This window comes from Semicossyphus pulcher, unplaced genomic scaffold (assembly GCF_022749685.1).
Source record: "Semicossyphus pulcher isolate SPU_LCO1_2020_fin unplaced genomic scaffold, fSemPul1.0.p SCAF_17, whole genome shotgun sequence".
NCBI classification, from domain to species: domain Eukaryota; kingdom Metazoa; phylum Chordata; class Actinopteri; order Labriformes; family Labridae; genus Semicossyphus; species Semicossyphus pulcher.
Window position 1 is genome coordinate 2098978 of NW_027211681.1, and position 20132 is coordinate 2119109.

The 20132-nt window shown below is 40.5% G+C and overlaps 1 protein-coding gene across 5 annotated transcripts in view; it reads right to left on the minus strand.

Annotated features, from left to right (window-relative positions):
- cnnm2b (cyclin and CBS domain divalent metal cation transport mediator 2b) overlaps nucleotides 1-19554 on the minus strand; it is a 53227-nt gene extending 33673 nt beyond the window's left edge. For 3 of the 5 annotated variants that reach the window (XM_069665402.1, XM_069665401.1, XM_069665400.1), the window contains exon 1: nucleotides 18057-19542. In XM_069665402.1, coding sequence (XP_069521503.1) covers nucleotides 18057-19542 — 1486 coding nt within the window. Of the gene's footprint in view, nucleotides 1-18056 lie in introns of all 5 variants that reach the window. The other 2 variants (XM_069665403.1, XM_069665399.1) reach the window with 2 other exon arrangements.
- Between the last annotated feature and the right edge of the window lie 578 nt (nucleotides 19555-20132).

A 20132-nucleotide genomic window follows, 5' to 3' on the forward strand; every position in this document is an offset into this window, starting at 1 on the left:
AAGTCTGTTTCATTCATCTCTGCTTCTCTTGCTGTCAGGGGTGAGTAACTTTGATGACTGTGTGTGACTCTGGATGGATGATCCAGGCGGATCACAGCCCAAGTCCATCCTCTGCTTTCCCCCAGGCTGGCACTAACACCGCTGGAATTAACCCCACACATTCTTCAATTAATTGTTCAACATAATGGGACATGCACGTATATTCACATTGTTCAAAAAGATGCTCTAAACCTGTCTCATTTCTATACTGTAAATATGTAGCTATAGCCAGGTAAAGCTTAGCTTAGCATAGCTTAGCATAAAGAATTTGAACAAGTGAGGAGCAGCCAGCCTAGCATAAGCAAGAGGTTAGACAATCATCCTGCTTGCTTCTCTAAGGTAGAATTATAAACACATTATATCAAAGTTGTTTAATCCATATCAAAACCAGAGTGTAAAAGTGAGTTTTGGTTATACCAGGGGGGCCTGAACTTTGAGCTTTGCTTACCAGTGAATTGCTGTCATTGGTAAAATCACATTTGCTTGGTGAATATAAGCATGCACATGCAGCTACCAGGTTTGTTGTTTGGGTGCGGCCCCAAGTAACATTGCCCCAAAAAATTAAAATGTTAACTAAACTTAAAGGAGGTTTTATTAAAAGGGGAAGAGAGGAAAAAAATTAAATTAAATTTCAAAATAATGCTCATTATCACAATATACAAAACTACATTGTTTTACATTATAGGGTTGTACATACATTATATTATATGATATGATATTGTATTATGATTATATATCATATAATATTATATTGTACTATATTAAGTTATATTATTTGATTGTATATATGTTAATATTATATAGTATATAATTATTATAGAATTCTATTAATACAGTAACATTATACCCATTTATTTGTTTATTTTATTTACTTATTTATGTTTCTGCCACACATGCCATATCTCCATCTGTCCAGGATAATCAACACAGACTCAACCTATCGTAAAACCATCCACACACACACACACACACACACACACACACACACACACACACACATACAATGTTCAAGGAAAGCCAACAAAACAATTAACTAAGCCAAACAGTCCGACAATGACAACATGAAGCTCTTTTTATCTTCAATGTCACCACATTCATCATCTACGCCCAGTTATACTGAAAACTACCCAAACACTATCAAATTAGTGTGTGAAGACACGACATAGATATTGATAACAGGACCTGTTGTTAACAGTTTTATATCTCTGATGGATTAATGATTGTAATGATGTAGTAGAAGTAGTAGTAGTAGTCGTAATAGTAGAACAACAACAACAACTCTATCGCATTATGTCTCATATTAGATTGTCTGGATTCTAATACAATTTAGCTGTGATAATTAACAGCAAAAAGGACTGCGTTATGGCACAAAAGTACCCCTTCTTAGTGTAAGGGTTAAGGAGTTTATGGGTAATGTAGTATAATGGATGTAATATAAGTGAGAACAGGAATCAACAAGTTCAGAGTGCAGCTGAATGCACCTTAATGAAAACTTTCATTAAGGTGCGAACCAGCCTATGTTCAGTGACTGATGCCTTTGCCTTCTTTCACCTCTGGGTCAATACAGTTAGCATGATATTGACTGATCAGCATAATGAGAGAAGTTAAGACTGCTCACAGCTCCTAACCGTCATTAAGGGGCCTTGGTCACAAGATCACTCTGCTGCTACTAGCAAGTAGTGTTTCACTACACACACACACACATACAGTACAGCCACACACACTTGCACACTGCTGGAATGACATTGTTGTTCATTCAGAGAAGCAGCTTGCTGTCGTAGCTGGCTGCGTTTGTTGTTGAAAGGTCCCCTGGGTGGAGATTCCTTTGGGCCTCAGTCATAAGGAGAGGCATCAATGGGAAACCAGTGGGGATAAATGAATGGGCCTGTGGTCAGGTGCTGCTCTGTTATGTGAGTGTTGCAACTGCTGAATGGTGAGCACATCACATAACCATGACAGGATCGTGGGGTGTTTTAATGTAGAAAAACACATGAAAGTAATACAATTATAACAACTAGTTTGTGCAGATGCTAACATTCTTCCTCTGACAATAACACATTTAAAGCTCCAGGAGCTAATTTGTTCAACTTGGCATGAAATCGTAATAACATTTCTTAGAAAATATCATTTTCAGTCACTATATCAAAAAACAGAAAACTTCCTGTATGACGAAACAATTTTAAAGCAGTGAAGAGTCGATTAATATTAATCTCTTGTTCATGAATTAACTACAGAGCTGAAATCTGAGGGGGTTAGCCTAGCTTAGCATCTATACTAGAATCAGGGGAAAAAGCCTGCCAACAGTTTGTAAACAAAAATAAATTAAATGCTGAAACTGTAATTTCAGGAACTTCAGCTGGAGACAAATTGCATTTTTTTAATTGAATACCAAACAAACCTTTTTGCATTTGAACAGTGGGGCTGACTCGTGGTTATTAAGTGAATGAAAGAAATAAATGCCATTTTAACATGCCAAAAAATCTTTCTGATGAATTAATATATTAATTTAAGATATCTGTCAAACAATTTCACTAGTTACAAATATATTTTACATCTAGAAATAACATTTTGACTCGTCAAAGCAAGTGAGAGATTCAACATGATTTCCTGGTTATGTCATCTTGGCATTTTTACACATCATAATTGAATTATTGATATCTGTAATTAAAGTGAATATAAGTCAGTAGTAAATGTTAACACGTGATAATTAAGTTAATGATAACTGTAGATATATTTCTCGTTAAAATGCTAGTTACAATTATTTGATGGATATGTTGGATTGGAATCTAGCTGATCCAAAAGCAGTTATCGTTATTGATCTACAGTTGTCAAAAGGGCTTGCCATAGAGAATATACATGGAAGTTTGTGAGAATAAAAGTGTAACTTTCTATTTACAACGATGCCCAGCCAGCTGTTTCCCTTTGTTACTCATCTTTATGCTAATGCTACGCTTACGCAAAACACATTCTGACACCAGGGGTCCGTTTCACAAAGCAGGTTTATTGAAAACTCTGAGTCTGTTAACCCTGAAATGAGGGAAACTCTGAGTTTTCCGTTTCACAAAGGGAGGTAACTTAAGCTCTCGGTCAGTTACCGTAGTAACAGACTCTATGAACCTAACCTGGTCGCGAGCAGGTTTTCTTCAGGAAACCTCTTCAGAGTTTCGCTCTGTCTCCTCCCTCTAGAATATAAAACCGAATCGGTTTTATATTCTCTTATATTCTGTTATATTCTATCAATTCGACTTCCTCATTCATTCAGCCCGTCTCACGCGTGTGTTTAAGCAGTTACCGAATTAAAAGAAGAAACGTTGCGTCTCTGTGCTGCTCTGACCGCTTTGCAAAAGTCTTTTATAATTATGATAAAAAAAATCAAAAGACAAATCTGTGTCAAAGTCATCATTTTTAGATTTTCCACCACCACTGCCGAGAGCACTCAAATAAGACACCTTAAGTTATTGGATTTTTTTTATTTATTTAAACTAACACATTCAGTTTAATCAACATAAATTATAATGTATGTGAAGTCAGCATCATGTTAGGGATAAAGCTAATGCACATTAAAACAGCCACTGAATTATATTTCATTAGTTTAATATTTAAAATATGATTGAAGTGCTTCCATGTATGTTTTTTTCTCCCGCTGCATTGCTCCTAAATTAATATACATTTTAGCTTCCGGTCGTGTTTAAGTATTAAATAAATAGAGCAGTTTAAACTTGCGCATTAACTCGAGCAGCAGTTTCTTCCCACGCCGCTTCTCTCTCTTTTGCAGCTGCAGCCGTGTTACTTTGTCTTTTCTAAAAACATGCTCGTATTCGCTGAACGTCCGCGTGAGGATTTCGAGCTCCACTGGTGTGACGTAGGAGGACCTCTTTTTGTGTACCGTTGCCATGGTGAATCGTGGTGTCGGGGCTCCATTAATGCTGGCTTTTTACAGTCAGCGTGCACGCACTTAACTCCGGGTGAACCTACTCAGAGTTGATTGAACTAACTCTGATCAGCTGTTCTGAAACCGAAAACTCAGAGTTTCCTATCTCAGAGTAGATCAACTCAGAGTTCAGGGTTAGACTCAGAGTTTGTTGAACCTGCTTTGTGAAACGGACCCCAGCTCTGTTCTTAAAGCCAGACTTTTGAAAGCAGAAGAAACAACAAGAAAACCCTCTCCCTAAGTCTGCATGAATAAGCAATAAAACACAACCCTGAAGGATTTACTCAGTCTGGTATGATGAATAGCTTGTGGTGGCTCGTGTTAGCTTACTTTAGATCATAAAGAAAATAGAAATTGCTTTCACTGAGTCAGTTTGATAACAATGATGTTAATTTGGCTTTAACTCCACTTAAATATTCCTACCTCAGTCTCTGATCGAAAGTAAATAAATGTGCCCTAGTTCTTTAATGACATGGTGACATAAAGATGACACAGTAAAACAATCTAATAGAATCAAATAGATTTTTTTCTGATGATCACTAAATCATTTGTAAAAACTCAACTTTATCTTTTAAGGCATTTACATCAATAGACTGAATAAATTATAAATAAGGTGAACAGCTAAGCACACCCATCATAGAGCATAGCTGAGGTCTATGTTTTAAATTTCTTTGCTGCCTCGTGTGTGTGTGGAGGAAAACAGTCCATTCAGCGTATCTCTGCACAATAAGCACCATGTTTGTTAAGCCATGTGCGGCGCTTTGAGCAATCCAATCAAATCTGAAGGATTTAAATTTAAAGCCCTCTCATAATTATACTCCACACACTGTTCACTTGGAAATATGTCACATTATGTGATTAAAAGATACTTCAACCTCAGCTCAATGGGTCATTATATCATGGGGCAACAACAATGCAGGTGAAAACTCACTCATTTATATTTAACTATGACAATGTTATAATGTGGAAAAAGTATGACACATGTTGAAAGTTGAACCTGATACTTTGAGTATTGAACTTACTTGCCCGGTTGGTGATAGGAGAAAATTAACTTGCTGCCATTATAATGATTGTGTTTGGATATGTTTTCTACATATAAATGTAGTAATATACCATATATCTTAATTTAGTCACTTATCAATGTACTTAAACCTGTATGAGCCCATACCAGAGATTGACAGTGGAAGACATCAAGTATGTTATAAATCACTGAATGGTTAAAAATGGATACACCTTCTAAACAACTACACTACTACTAAATCCTTCAACTACTACAGTATACTAAAATAAACTTTGGTGAACTTCAATCTGTCACAAAGCACCATTCCTACTGTAACCACACGCTCTTCACTTGTGACACAGAAAGAGCGAGCCAATTAAACACCTGAAAACACACATTTTTGGCACTGAGTACTTTGAGCTTTAAAACTCATCATTAATACCTCAATAAAACAATTAGCCGGGGCGAAATCCTTAAAGCTAGAATGAGCTAAGTACTCAATAAAAAAAAAGCTGCCGTGCCTTGTGCAATAAGCTTTGAGAACGAGGCGTGTGGAGGAAAACACCAAACGTCCTGCATCGCATGTTTTTTTAACATTACTCATCCAACTGCTGCAAATATGCATTACTGGTACCTTATTCATTTATTACCAATGCGACTTCATAAATTTATTAAGGATAATAGTGATATAAATTCTCTTCAAACAAGTGTTTACACTTTGTAACTTTTGGTTAATTAACAGTAAACTGGTTGAATCTAATGCACTTCCTGCTGAAATCATGACTTAGTTTTGGTGTTTCATGGTGCATAGCTGGCTGTAGATTTCATCGTATGAATCTAATTCAATTTTTCACCTCTGTAGTTTTATGCCATGTTGATCAATGAGCAGTGTGTGACAGCTGTAAAATTAAGTATATAATGATTAGAACTCCATCATTTTAAGATCATTAAGTTTGGGACCACGTCAGTACATTTCCTCCAAATTAAAGAAAGGAAAATTGTTCTCACACACTTAAAATCTCGACCCTTTAACCTTCAAACAGCCATGGATTGATTCCCTGCTGATAACTCATAAACTATTACTTAAACAAACAAAACATAGCTTCAAATGTGTGATAATTCATTTCTGCTAACATGAAAGTCCTCCTAGAAAGATTTTGGAAAGTAAAGTCAAAATACCAACACTGACAGATGTCTCCTGTATAAAAGAAATCCAGATATAAAGGCTGTAACTCACTAAAGTACGATATGAGCACAGCTAATTTACCGTCTGCAATGTGTGCAACAGGACAGGAATAACAACTGAAGCTGGAGGGTGAGCTGGATGGGGTTAAAGCTTGGAGCCTGGATCTGGGTCTGGAGGGTCAGCTGGAGCAGTGGCAGGGGCCTGCAGCCCATAGTGGGGCTCCACTAGCAGTTTCCCCCCCTCGCTGTTAGTTGGGAGACACCAGAGAGGGAAAAAGTGCAGGCATACTAAGAGAACTGAGTGACCTAAAAATGCATCTGTGCATTTACAAAGAAGCTGCACAGGAGACTTCTGGTTTCTGGAAGTGTTGTTCCCTGTACATACACATCTTGTTTGTGTCTCATTACAGAATTAGGTCTTTTTTACCAAACAGAAGCCAATGTGACTTTCAATAGTGACTGACACCCTGAGACAAACATGTGAGCTGTTACGTCACAGTGGGCTTTAGGTAGAAATAGGGAGGCATTGATCCTGAAATACGTGATGAAGGTGTGCATTTTAGAAAGTTAGAAAGTTACTTAAGTTACTGAAGTGTAAAACTATATCATCTTGAAAAATAAGAGCAGTAAAAGCACCTGCAATGTCAGTGTTCTGCATAGCAATAGAAAGAGCTACTTAGAGTTCAAATAGGATGAGGAGCTACTGTAAGTGGAAATGTTTGGAAGTTGTTGGAAGTGTTTTGCTTGGCGGTACCCATTTATCAGAAACAAAAACAGTATTTTGATAACTTTCTAAATGCCCCCCAAACTCATACCAAGACTTGAGTATCGGCCGACTCTGAATACGCCTCCAATTCCAGCATCAAAAAAAATACACACATATTTTTAGTGTAAAAACACTGGTTACTAACATTAGCCCTATTTGCACAGGACTAGTATTACCTGGGGACCTCTAGTAATTTGTAATAATTGCGGAGGTCATCTGTGATCTTAATCCCGTGAGAATCGGCCATGTCCATAATTTGTAAAGTAAATATCCCAGTGCAAATTACCTAACAGATATTGGCAAACACAGAGGTCATCTGATAATATTAGTCCCATGCAAATCTGCGTTAAGTTGTTATCGCCGCATCTTTTTCCTGCCTCTTTCTCCTGGTCGAGAATTATGGAGGCTGCGGTGGATAAGATAAGTTTTGACAGCATTTTGGGTGCAAATTCAGCAGGCTCATCTCGCTCACAGCATGGGGACCCATTCACAGAGAGAGCAAACTCAAATCCAACACGAGTGAATCTCGAAAGACGTTGAGATGGATGATACGCACGGCAACATGCAGTAAGGAACGTTTTTCTATCTTTCAACAGGCTTACGGCTTTAAGCGGACATTACGCGAAGCCCTGATATTTTCAATCATATACGGGGGGATAATGTCTGTAACTTGTAGTAAAATACAGACTTTGCTGATCCTGTGCGAATGCGCTGCACAAAACACAGATGTGAGGGGGTCATTTCTAAATCACGAGGTGCCCCGTGCAAATTCAGCTTTAGACAAACATTTCACTCTTCCCTAGCAATGAGCTGTTGTTTGTTATCTTCACATGATCATTTTTGGTAAAACCAGTTGTTCTTTTGGGGGTGCTAATAAATGATGGTAAGAAAACTGTTCATTCACTGTTGTACTGGTCAATACCCGCAGTATCGAGACACCACCCTCTGGTGCACGTGAACTCTACCCAAAATGACTGACGAGTTTCCCACAGACATCTATAATGTAATCCATAAACTTTCATGAATAATTAAAGCAAAGACATCATGTAAGAGTTAAGTATACGGTCCTGATGCTGAAACCTTTTTGTTGTTGTATTCATTATTGATGTGTTTTTCATGGGCCGCTGAAATGAAACAGTCTCAGGAAAGTAGGCTCCATCAGCTGATTGTGAAAAGCGCTGGTGTCCTTCGGGCCTGTGAAGGGCCCGTCTTGGGCTTTTCCTTCCAGCCAGTAAATGGAGAGACGGACAGTGTGCCCGGTGTTATCAATGAAGCCAGCCTCTTGGCTCTCCGAAAAGTGCAGCTTGGAAGGCGTCCATGGCAGGGCATTAGGCCTGGAGGTTTGTGTCGTTTGTAATTTATAACACTGAGGGAAATGGGCAAGAGGACAATATGGAGAGAAGAGGGAGAGAGGGAATGTGGGAGGAGGGGGATGGGACTTGCTGCACAAGCAAGTGGCTCTGCTTCCCTGAGTGTGCTGCACAGAGCCTGGTTACTAGGCTGACCAAGCTGGAGGGCTTTCTGTCCCTCTCGGAGGCACAGCCTGAATGGGCCTTATTTTCCCTTCTGCTCTCGTCACAGTTAGACACAAACTACAGAAAGATAGGGTTGTGCATACGTACATGTACGAGTAAATCTAGAGAAAAGTAACCGTGAGATGGAGGGGTTTAAAGAAGAAAGAAAGAAAGAAATGAAAGAAATGAAATATGGACAGCTGTACTCTGTACAGGACACGTATGTTTGATGGCAGCTCGTAGCAGGTTTACAGCACATCAGAGACGTGAAAGAGACGCCAATAAATCACAATAAATGACTCTCATAAAGTAAAGTAGCTCTACCTCCTTCTCTAACCGCTGCAATGCACCTCTGGAGCTAAACAGCTTTTCTCAAATGTGCACAGTTTAGCCTCTGCTAATGTCAGACATGATGATCGCTGCAGCACATTATCATCATCATTCTTCTCCTGCTCCTAATCATCACACAGCGGCACTAATAGCAGCAATTTCCTTTCATTTCATAAGAATGACATAACACACAACTCCCACATTACCATGATAATATCTCAAAGACATAACTGTAGTCCAAACAAACATGACTGTGACATTTTTCTTTCAGAGATAAAATAAAATGGCTTTTCACTGACAACACAAATTATTCTGAATTAACCTTGAGTGTAATTTCCTCTTGTAAGAAGAGCCCTGTCAGTGAAGGACAAATGAGCATCATTGAGCTGTCAGATTACGGACATGGTTTTCTGTTGACATTCACATCGTTGATTGAATGGTCTTGAATAAACTGCATTATCAACTGTATTTCCCTTTAGATTAAAACGATCTGACATTTAATTATTGATTGGGTTGAGCCATTCCATCAAACCTGTGACACACACATGTGAGTCACAAAGAGACCACAAAACCAACAACTTCATGTTAAATCTCAGACCTACTTTCTTGTTACAAATGAGGCACTAACTGGTTTCCTCAGTCTTAGTGAACTCTTGCGTTAATCTGTCTCCTTTCACGTCACTTATAAGTCTAAATAACCCGTCAACACCTCGTCCCGTCAAAAAGAACCAGCACACAGGTCCAGAGTGATCTCTGTTTTGGGAAACGGCTTATTAAAAGGAGCGTGGGGGTGGTTGCATTCTCGATTGCGTAATGACAATTTTTCCTCAGTAGTGCATGGCTACAGATCCTTGGCAACATGCGCTGGAAGCAGACTCAGCTCCTTAACTACATCCACAACACAGAGCGACCACAGCCTTCCTTTACCAGTGGCAATCAGCAGAGGCTACAGGAGGCAGTAATGGGGCTAACGTGAAGATATATAGAAGACATAGAAAATACTATAGCCTTTGAAATTCATGCATTATTGATCTTCTGATAACTTGAGACAAAAAATTATCCCCAGAGGAAATTCTGACTGACAGGGTAATACAGAAAGACCACTGTCACAATAAGAGCCTCAGATTTATCCTACACACTTCCTTAGTACAATATAGCGCTTATTCTTTACTCGTTCTATCATATTTGATGCTCATAGAAGCCAATTGTCAAGTGTATAAACAGTCTTTTGATACATCACATAGATCTACCACACAGAGGCGAGGAGGCCAGGCCACAGAGGTTTACATCAAAAGTCCTCCATAAAAGAAATTCACACAATTTGATCTTCAAAGTGAAGCTTCATAACACGTCGTCTTCAAGGCAACAGGAAGCGTGTTGTGATTTCTTTTTGGACAGTAGCACCTTTTAGTTTCTATTGCACCTTTTGTTGGTTACTGACAAGTTTGCCAAGTGGGGCGAATTTGGAGGCTAAAGCATTTTCCAACTATTGCCTAATAAAGCGAGCTTACACTGACACAGTTGTTTGTGAACAACAGAAGCAGGAGTTGAAGGAGAGTATCAGATACTGGCACAGTGTCTCTGTGCACCTAAGTACAAGAAGGCAAATGTTTTACCTTATCACCTTAGGGTGCTGAACAGTAAATCCAAACCCCTGCAGACAGGCTGTACTGTTGTTTTCATGTTAGGAACATAGCGTGGGACGGCCAGAGGAAAATAAATGTAAAGTAAAAGTCATAATGCCAGATCAGACAGGCTTTGGGAATGCACTGCGCCTAGATTCACACTCCTTAACTGTTGTACTAATCGGGTCTTAAAAGCTACACTCCATGTTGTACCAGAATCTGAGGAATGTAGGCCAATTGAAAAAGTGTTTTAACACTACAAACTCAGAGTTCAGTCCAGACAACATGTCAATCACCAAAGGTCAACCATGGATTCATTGATAACAATTAACACCTCAAACGTTTAATAAATTACATCACATGGAATTTTCTACAAAGTCCGTGTGTTTAAAACAAGAATCATATAGTCCCTGGATTATATGTTTGCATCATAACCTACAAATAGCACATTTAAACTTTTCTTAATGATATTTTTTCCAAGTACTCCCTGACTGTCACAAAATGTTTTTGGTAACAAAAAAAGTCTTTATAAAGGAACAAAGCAGCACCTGTGTCAGATTTACTGAACAACCTTGAATCTGAAAAACACTTTTCAACTTCATGCAACTGTGTGATCATTTTGCCCCCCAAAAAGCACAAAGCTTCAGAAGGTTAAAACAAGCATCAAAACGTATGCTTCCTTATACTGTGATGGTTGTAGGCGCTGTTTGTGCTTTGTTGCCTGTTTCATCCAGAACCCATTTTTTGTAACAGTTGACTGTTTAGGCAAGTTAATGATTACACTGAGAATAGAAATATCTAATATAACGTGGTTTATTGAAAGCACATTTACAATTTTAATGATGTAGGCTAATTATAAAAGAATTATAGAATAGTTGTGCTTTACTGATATTTTTCATGTTAACATATGAAAGTACCCCTACAGTTCTCCAAAGTATTCCAGGGGTTACTCGTACCTTGACACAAACAGGTTTAACAAACTGAGCACACTTTGTGTTTCTCCTGTTGTTTAGCCTACGTTTTTGCCTGTTTCAATGGTCATTGACCTTGAAAGCTCAAGAAAATGGATTGGTGGTTAAAATGTAGCAGCAGTGCAGCTGAAAACACTTTTCAGTAGCATGATGCCAGCAGAAATCATGAAGTGTTCTTAGTTACAAGGTTTTGTACATCAGACATTGGTGAAGCAGAGCTGTATTGAACTTCTGTAGTTCTACCAAAAATGCATGTGCTACTTTCTAGATATAATATTAAAACAAGTAAGAGAACCAGTGACAGGACTACTTAAAGCTGCAGTTATCAATATTATAATATTTATGATAAATCAAAGTACAATGTAAAACATGGAGGAGTCACTCGCAGAGACAAATCCACTGAGGTTATCACCCAACTCTGCAGAGCGTTTAGCCTCTTTGAGCTCAATGTTTTGGTGTTCCAGCCCAAAAGGACAAAGACTGAATACTGACTTGCATTTGGCTCAATATGCATTCTTATGTTGCTACATGTCTGCTGGATGTGTCAATATAAAAATAACTTTTTATCGTTAAAATGTTAGCAAACAATTTCCTATTTACTTTATAGGGTAATAAAAGGTCCATGTTGTTTACAGCTGGTTCCTTGAATACCATGAGGCAAATTACATTACCACATGACTTGGCCAAACTGTGACATGGACAATGAAATCTGAACAGTGATGGATCACCTGTATTACTTCCAGAAACTTTCAAGTCTGTGCAAATCTAATGAGCTAAAACATGCAAAACAGCGTTTGGTCCACTGAATTAAGTGTCAAGAGTAGAAAAGTTACCACACGACAGGTTTCTACAACAGAAGTGTTAGCATTCTCTTAAAAGAAAGGGGTTAAATGGTGCATGTGAAACGTCAAAACACATACTAATTAATATTCAAATATAATTATAGAGAAGAAAATGTTCAACAAAAGTTTAAACAACTCTCTATTAAGCCCTATATCCCCCAAAAATACCATGCTGTTCTTTTAGAGAGGGCAGTGTTCATATAAAATCAAAATACAATGCATGGACTAACTTTTGTGTCAAAAAGACATTCCATTTAAGAAGTAAATCTACTACTGATGCCGTCTCCTCGACACAAAGTGTAGTGAAATGCAGACAACCTTTGATTTGCGGTAATTATTTCTGATAAAGTGAGCGGCTGGCAGCAGCAGCCCTGCTGAGTTCAAAGGGGTGTCCCTCATCAGGAAACATTAAGTGTTCTGACCAACATGATGCCATTTAATCCCAACACTCGCTGTAGCATTAGCACCAAGGGTTACCAAGCAAACACACACATGTCCTAGACATTTGCTATGATACACTCCACACAAACACAACGGAAGAATAAAAGCATGTGAGGCAAATCACAAAAGTCCTGTCAGTATTTCAAAAAAAGGCCAAGAGAGAGAAAGAAAGTGTTTCACTTTGAGACAAAGCGCTGTGTAAAGAGACCGTGAAGGCTGTTGAATCTGAATTAAGCATAGATTGGCCTATATTGCGGCAATCAGGGAACTAGTTCAAGACGTGCCAGGCCTCATGTAGACTCTTTTACACCGGGGATCTTACTCTCCAACAGTGAAGTATATACACCCTGAGCTGTGAGACATCAGACAACAATGTTGCTCTTTTACCTTCGGGATGTTCAATGACAGGTTTTCTATTTTTATCACTGATAAGCACTGGAACTACTAAATCACCGAGATGAAGCGAGCTGACAATTTATTTCTGTGTGTTGTTCGGAAAGCAGGAAGATGAATGGGGGAGAAGTTTTCCATGTCCCTGGTGGGTCAAGTCCCAGTCCCCCCCTGGACTCCAATATTCAAGTTAGACGAGTGTCCTGCCTTCCCCAGGGGCACAAAGCTCAGTGTCCTGGAGAAGAATACCTGTGCATAACCTGAAATAAGCTCTCCTCTCACAGGGCTGGTTACACTGCCTGTAAGTGAGTGAATAACTTTCACTTTCAGGAATAAAGCACATAACTCAAAGTCAGAGAGGCAGCTAAATCCCCGTTTCTGACTCAACTACTTGGTTTGGTCCCAAATGGCACACGCTGACCTACTCATTAACTGGCAAACCTGCAGCTTGACAGGCAGCCCCTGGATGACAGTAATTGTTGCAATCGCAGACCGAGAGCAATTAATGAAGGGGTCATAAGTTTCCAGAGGGGTGTCGGCCCGAATTAAAAAGCTCCTGTATGAATCGGACTGTAACCCCTGACCTAAGGAGCCGGGGTCGAGACGGGTAAAGCATGAGCATGTGCACCAGGTTGGGATCAGGATATTATCTTCTCGACAAAATAAACATTAAGGACAATTCAGTATCTAAAGCATTCTTACTACTGTGCAGGTTCCTTTCATATTTTCCTGTTTTAGGAGATCAATTCTCAATTATTTAATGTTGTATTATTGTTAATGTGAGCCTTAAAGAATCTCCTACAAATCCACATCTCTAAAGTAGTAAAATAGTTCATGTTCAGTGCTGCAGCACTGTTTGTAATACAAGTGTGTTGTAGTTTTTCGTTTCGTTTTTGTAACAGACATCAGACGTCTATGCAGCTCCACAAGCGGCATCAAACTAATTAACAATGACTTACAATACAAAGCACTTTGAACTGAGTGTGCGCTCAGACCAGAGCCAGATTGACGGGAAACTTTGACCTGCTGCTCCCTACAACTGTTGCTTATGACTTCCATCAGAGACTGGAGGCGAATTCCCTCTGGCGCCGGGCCAGCCGCAGAGGCTACACACAACTGGACCTATATGATGTACTAATGTATATATACAGCATGTTGGCAGCTTAATGTGGACATGCCATGTGATTATTTGTCATTTAGTGGAACAAATAATCAGAATTCATAAAACACCACTAACTTCAGATACACCTCGGTCCAGAATAGAACAGGGCTAAATAACGCTATAGCCTTGTTCTTTGCACAGTCTAACATTTCCACCAAAGGCCACTGTTAAGGACAAACAGGCATTTGCACAAAGGTGGATGACTTAACTTCATCCTGTGACATGACCCAGGTGAAATAAATACCAATGTCAGGTATATAGCTAACAAGAGGGGATGACACCTCATGCAGCAGGGCGCAATAGCGAAAGAAGGAGTACATAAACACGTTCAAATCTAAATCAACTTGGACACAGAGAGAGGAGTGTCCCAAAAACAACACTGTGACCGGAGTTCATTACATAGACTGTATGGTAGGAGCGTAAAAAAGAATCAAACACTTGAATTTTGTGATGTAATAACACTGTATCGATTATGAATTGATAGTTTGCATGCAAAGATTTACTTTGGGTGAGGGTAGGTTAAACCCTTTGCTATGATGTTGAATGTTACAAGGCTTGTGATGAATACAAAGGCAGATGCCACTGTTCTGATAGCACAGAAAAGTCGTTTTCTTACCAGATGTGATGCATAAGGTGGGATGTTAATACTATAAATGTTTGCATAAATATATACGACAAAAATCATATAACATTATGCCTGACTTTCTCCACTTTAAGCATCATGAATTTATTGGTTAATGATGATAATCTATTCGTTTATACAACAGCACCTTGCCTCGCAACTCTTTTGTCATAATGTCATAACCCATCGTCTTATGACAATATAGCCTCTGGGGGTCGAGGGACAATTCCGCAGTGCATCGCCATCCAGGTAAGCCATGAGAAATATCTTGGTCAAGACTTACTTTTCTGCAGGATGCTTTTTGTTTACAGTCCAACTAGCAACTAGAGAAATAAGAGACATGGGCTTCAGTGGAGGGACGATGTCTACGAACAGATTGTCTTTATAGAGAGGAACAAAATACCAACTTGACGGTAACCGATAAGTTGGGGATTGCATTATTTACTGTGCAGTCTGCTTCTTTTGCTCTCCACACAGGAAGATTTCCCTTCATTCAATCAAAGCAGGCTGGGGCGCTGGTTTAGCCCATCTCCTATTGGTGCATGTCAACCCCCACTCTCTCCTCCCTATATGTCCTGTCTTTGATCAGCTGTCCTATCAATAAAGGCAAAAGCCCCCCAAAAAATCTTTAAAATAAAAAAAAGCAGACCGAAAACCAAATGGACAACACTGTTCTGACTAAAAATGGAAACCGGAACAGGTCCAAACACTGACGATCTTGCCCCTCGACTACAGATGCTGCATTCACATGCAATCTGTTCATAAATATTACTTTAAGAATGACACTTCAGTACTTACTCATCACATTATACTTAGGTTAATAAGTGATAAAAGGGTCACAATAGGTGTTAAAAAAAGATTTAGTAAAGTATGACTGATCAGTGATCCTGCATCAGCACAGCAGAACACTCAGTGCTGTAGTATCTAGCTACAGTGTGTCACTGAATCCAATATGATGTTGTATTCAGTGAGATTTGGTTTTAGTTTCTGCATGTCTGCTGACATTCAGCATAGCGTGACAGAGAGTGAAAAATGTTTTGATGACTTGATTGGAAAAAAAAATAATGACCTGACTTGAAACAGGATGACTCAGATGACTTGAGTGTGTTCATAAGTTTGAATGTTAGCTAAATATAGTTAATTAGTTATATAGTTAGTTAGTTAGTTAAATATAAAATGATTCAGTGTTGTCAATTTTCTGTCCAACTATCAAGTATGTATGCAGCGCAAACTGGGAATCATGAATCATGGACGACTCAAAAAGCTCCCCAGTATGTGATTGTCATGATTAGATGACTGGCTGTCAGTCAAACTCCTTGCTATGGCAACACGGAACATCAAAGACCCCCGGTACCTGACTTTTTTCCCCCATAGAGAAGCCTCATCATGTCGTACTCATTACTACCAAATACTGTCTCAGACCAGACCATCATCATGGCTGCGTCGGTGCCAAGATAATACAGATACAATTCATCGTCATACTTTTTAAACAGGTTATATAAATTGGCCAATAATATCATTATTAGACGGGCTAGCAATACCTTGTCTTTTCCCTTTATAAAGAGCAGATACTACAGGTAAGAGTGCTGGATCTTGGGTGGAAAAAAAGTGACTTGACTTGGGACTCGACTTGCCTTAACTCATGACTCCACTTGACTTGCCAAAGAAAAAATGACTCGAGACTTGCTTGAGACTTGGACCAAATGACTTGAGACTTACTTGGGACTTGAGCAAAGATGACTTGGTCCCAACGCTGCTACTAGGGTCAGAGTGGGTAAGTATAGAGTTAGAGCTGCAAAACTAGAGTAGAACATGGCACATTTACTGTTGTTCTCACTTTGTCTAAAATATGACTAACATGGGAATCAAAAGGGATTGATATTTTCTGCTGCTGGTGCATTTCTGTAAATAGTCAAGTGTGATGAAAACAAACAAACACCCACAACTAGTGTATTATGTAATGCTAATTTGGCATGGAGAACTAAACCTAATTTCTGGTAATGGAGCTGAATGGTTTGTTCTGTTTTTACTCCCAATTAATCCTCTTAAAGCAGCAGCAGTGCATATTCTCATTTGCACGCAATCCATCATTAGTGCTCTTTTCACACTAAAAGTATCAGTAAATCAGGTGGTGGACAGGTGTGCTCATGCATCACCCATATAGCTGTGTATATGGGGCTTTAAGAAAGCACACACAGGTACTAAATCTATAAACACTGCCAGGAATAACTTAGAGCAACAACAGAGAGGGGGATGGCTATGCAAAACATCAGGTAAACCGTGGGTGAGGTAAACATCTTTCTCAAACACCATGCGCATAAACACACACGCACGCACACACAACACATGAGGGGCTCGAGGGTTTTAGAGGCTGTTATTCATTATCCACACGACTGCATTCCAGGCCTGGACAAAAGGAGTTATCGCCACCATCATTCAGAGGCAAGCACACGAGAGGTAGAGAGGGATTTAAGCAGGTTCTCAAACAAGATGCCCCCACCTGATAACCTTAGCACCGCCGTTGCACTATTCCCACATGTCCCCTAATGCATTCACAAATCAGAGAGGAGAGAGAGAGGAGGGGAAGAAAGAGTGAATGAGAGGGCAAGGTAAGAAGAGGAAAGTAAGACACAGAGGAGAGAGAGAAACCGTGTGAACATTAACACTGAATGGGAGCGATGGAGGAAGATAAGGACACCTCCTCCTCCTCTTTACAGGAAGTGACCGGGGAGGCTGTGGCAAGTGCACCTCACTACTGATGTGGCTGCTTCACTGCTTTGATAAGTAATGCCAAAACAGCCCCATCCTCTTCCACTGCCTTCTTTTTCCATCACAAGCTGGAATTTCTTTAAGGGACAAAAAGAAGAAAAGAGTCTTCCTTTGTTTAATCCTGAAAATAAACTTTAGATTTTTAGAATAATTCACACACTTCACTTACACTTTCGATGGACAGCCAGTGTTTTCAGTGCAGATAGAGGGAACAGGCTGAGGCTTCTTGTATTACTGCTAAAATACTATTACATAACTCACCTGTCCACCTTGCCTCATCCGGGGGGATAGGGTGGACAGGTGAAAGGCCAACCTGCTTGTGCCATGACCTTTGACACTTTTAAGGTCAAGAGAGATTAACCTAAAAATGAAGACACCTTTTATCTTGCAGGTTTTCATCTGGCATGAAGAAAAATAAATGAATAATAAAGTTAATATATGAGAAAATATGAGTAAGTAGCTGTCTCACCTTTTTTAAACTCCTCCAGCATTGCATCCAGCTTGGTGTCATTGAACACAAAATGTAAGGGATGGCTGTAAAACTTTGTGATGGTTTTGAGCGGGGTGCAATCGTCCGGGTCCACAAACGCCAGGTCCTTGACAAACAGCAGATCCACTATGTTGGACCTCTCGCCCTCGCAGACAGGGATGCGCGTGTAGCCGCTCTTCATGATCTCTGACATGGTGTTAAAGTCGAGGGTGGCATCCCCGGGGATCATGAAGCAATCTCTGAGCGGTGTCATCACGTCCTCCACGGTCTTAGTCCTGAGCTCCAGCGCGCCCTGGATGATGTTCAGCTCCTCCTTCACCAGGTCGTTGTAGGGGTCCGTGACGCGCAGCATCTCCAGCAGCTTCTCCCGGTTGTACACGGTTCCTATCTCCTGTCCCAGAAGGTAGTCCAGCAGCTTACTCACAGGGTAAGACGCAGGGAAGGTGAGCAGCATGAAGAACTTGGTGAGGAATATGGTGTTGGCGCCGACAGCGAGGCCGTGTCTGGAGCAGATGGCCTGTGGCACGATTTCTCCAAAAATCACTATTCCAATGGTGGACATGACCACCGCAATCAACCCGGAACCGGCGATATCATCCAGCAGAATAGTCAGCGTGGTGTTCACCAACACGTTCCCGAGAAGAAGCGAGCACAGCAAGTAATTCCCTTGGCTCCTGACCGGCTCTATTTTTTTGGCGTAATTCTTCTCCCTCTCCGTGCCGCAGTTCTGCACTATCTGGAGCTCCATGGGGTCCAGAGCCATGAGCCCCAGGTTCAACCCGCTGAACATACCCGACAAGCAAAGCAACATGGAGATGAAGATGACCTGGAGCCAGAAAGGCAGCAGAAACTTTTTCTCCTCCACCACTATTACTTTGGTGTCATCCCCGTCGTGGTAAATCCAGGTGTTCTCCGTCCACGGATCGTGCATCCCGGCCACAGCCGGTGTCGCGGTGGCGATGCAAAGGTAATACGCTTTACTCCTCTCCGTCTTTCGCAGAGGTTTGACCTCAATTTCAACTATTCCGGACGTCTTTCGGTTCAGGATGATGTTAGGCAATATAATTATATCCGAAGTCCTAATACCGCAGGGATGCAAGTCGGAGGAGTCCTCTTGGCTCTGGTTATCCCCCGAGGAGCTGTCAGGGCTCCCCACCGTCCGGCTCCGCTCGTGTTCCGTGAAAGCAATTTTGGACCAGGTCTCGTTGTTGATGTTCTGCCCGTAAACTCTTAATTTCACCCGAGAGCGCTCACTCACCCGCAGGTAGCCCCTATCCATGAAGGAAATGTCGTCCGTGTCCTCCAGTCGCAGCCCTATGATGACAGTCTCCTCGGACCCTTCCTTGCCACTTGTCGGGGTGACACAACAGCCAGTGACAGTTAAGAAAATCATCGCCAAAGCTCGGACCCGGTTAAGTGACGCCATTTTTGCAGCGGTGGGTTCTTGGGATAACGGCTCTGCCATACTGATAACCATTGGCAACCAACCTCCTGAATGAAAAGGGCTTTTAAAAATCAGAGCCAGTCGGAGTCCGCCTTCATCTCCGCCGAGGGTTGCCGTGACTTGTGCATCGGGACCTGCTCGTTCCCACTACGTGTCCGACACTGATGACTCGCGAGCGCAGGCTTATGGGCCAACTCGTGCCTCCCCTGATGTCCCCAAGACAGGCGACGGCGGCGACCAATCAGAACGGGCCGCTGACTGGGAGGCGGGGCGTTCGCAGCTTCCATGGCGAATCACATTCCAAAACAAGTGCACCTCATGTTAAGAGACAGGCAGGACCCTGCTCGTGACTTTTTTAACATATATTCTTGAATTGTTAACTTTTTTTTTTTTTACAAAGTAATTACAGTTGTAAAAAAAAAAATTCTATCGTTAAAAGCAGAAACAACTGCCCACTATAATGCAGTAGAAGAAAAACGAAATAATAACTAGTTCTAAATTTTATATTGAAATTCACAAGGTGTTCAATTTATTTGTATTGCATTGCAAAACACAATATTTTAAAGCATGCCGATGAGAACAACTGCTCCCACAGTGATGCAAAACTAATC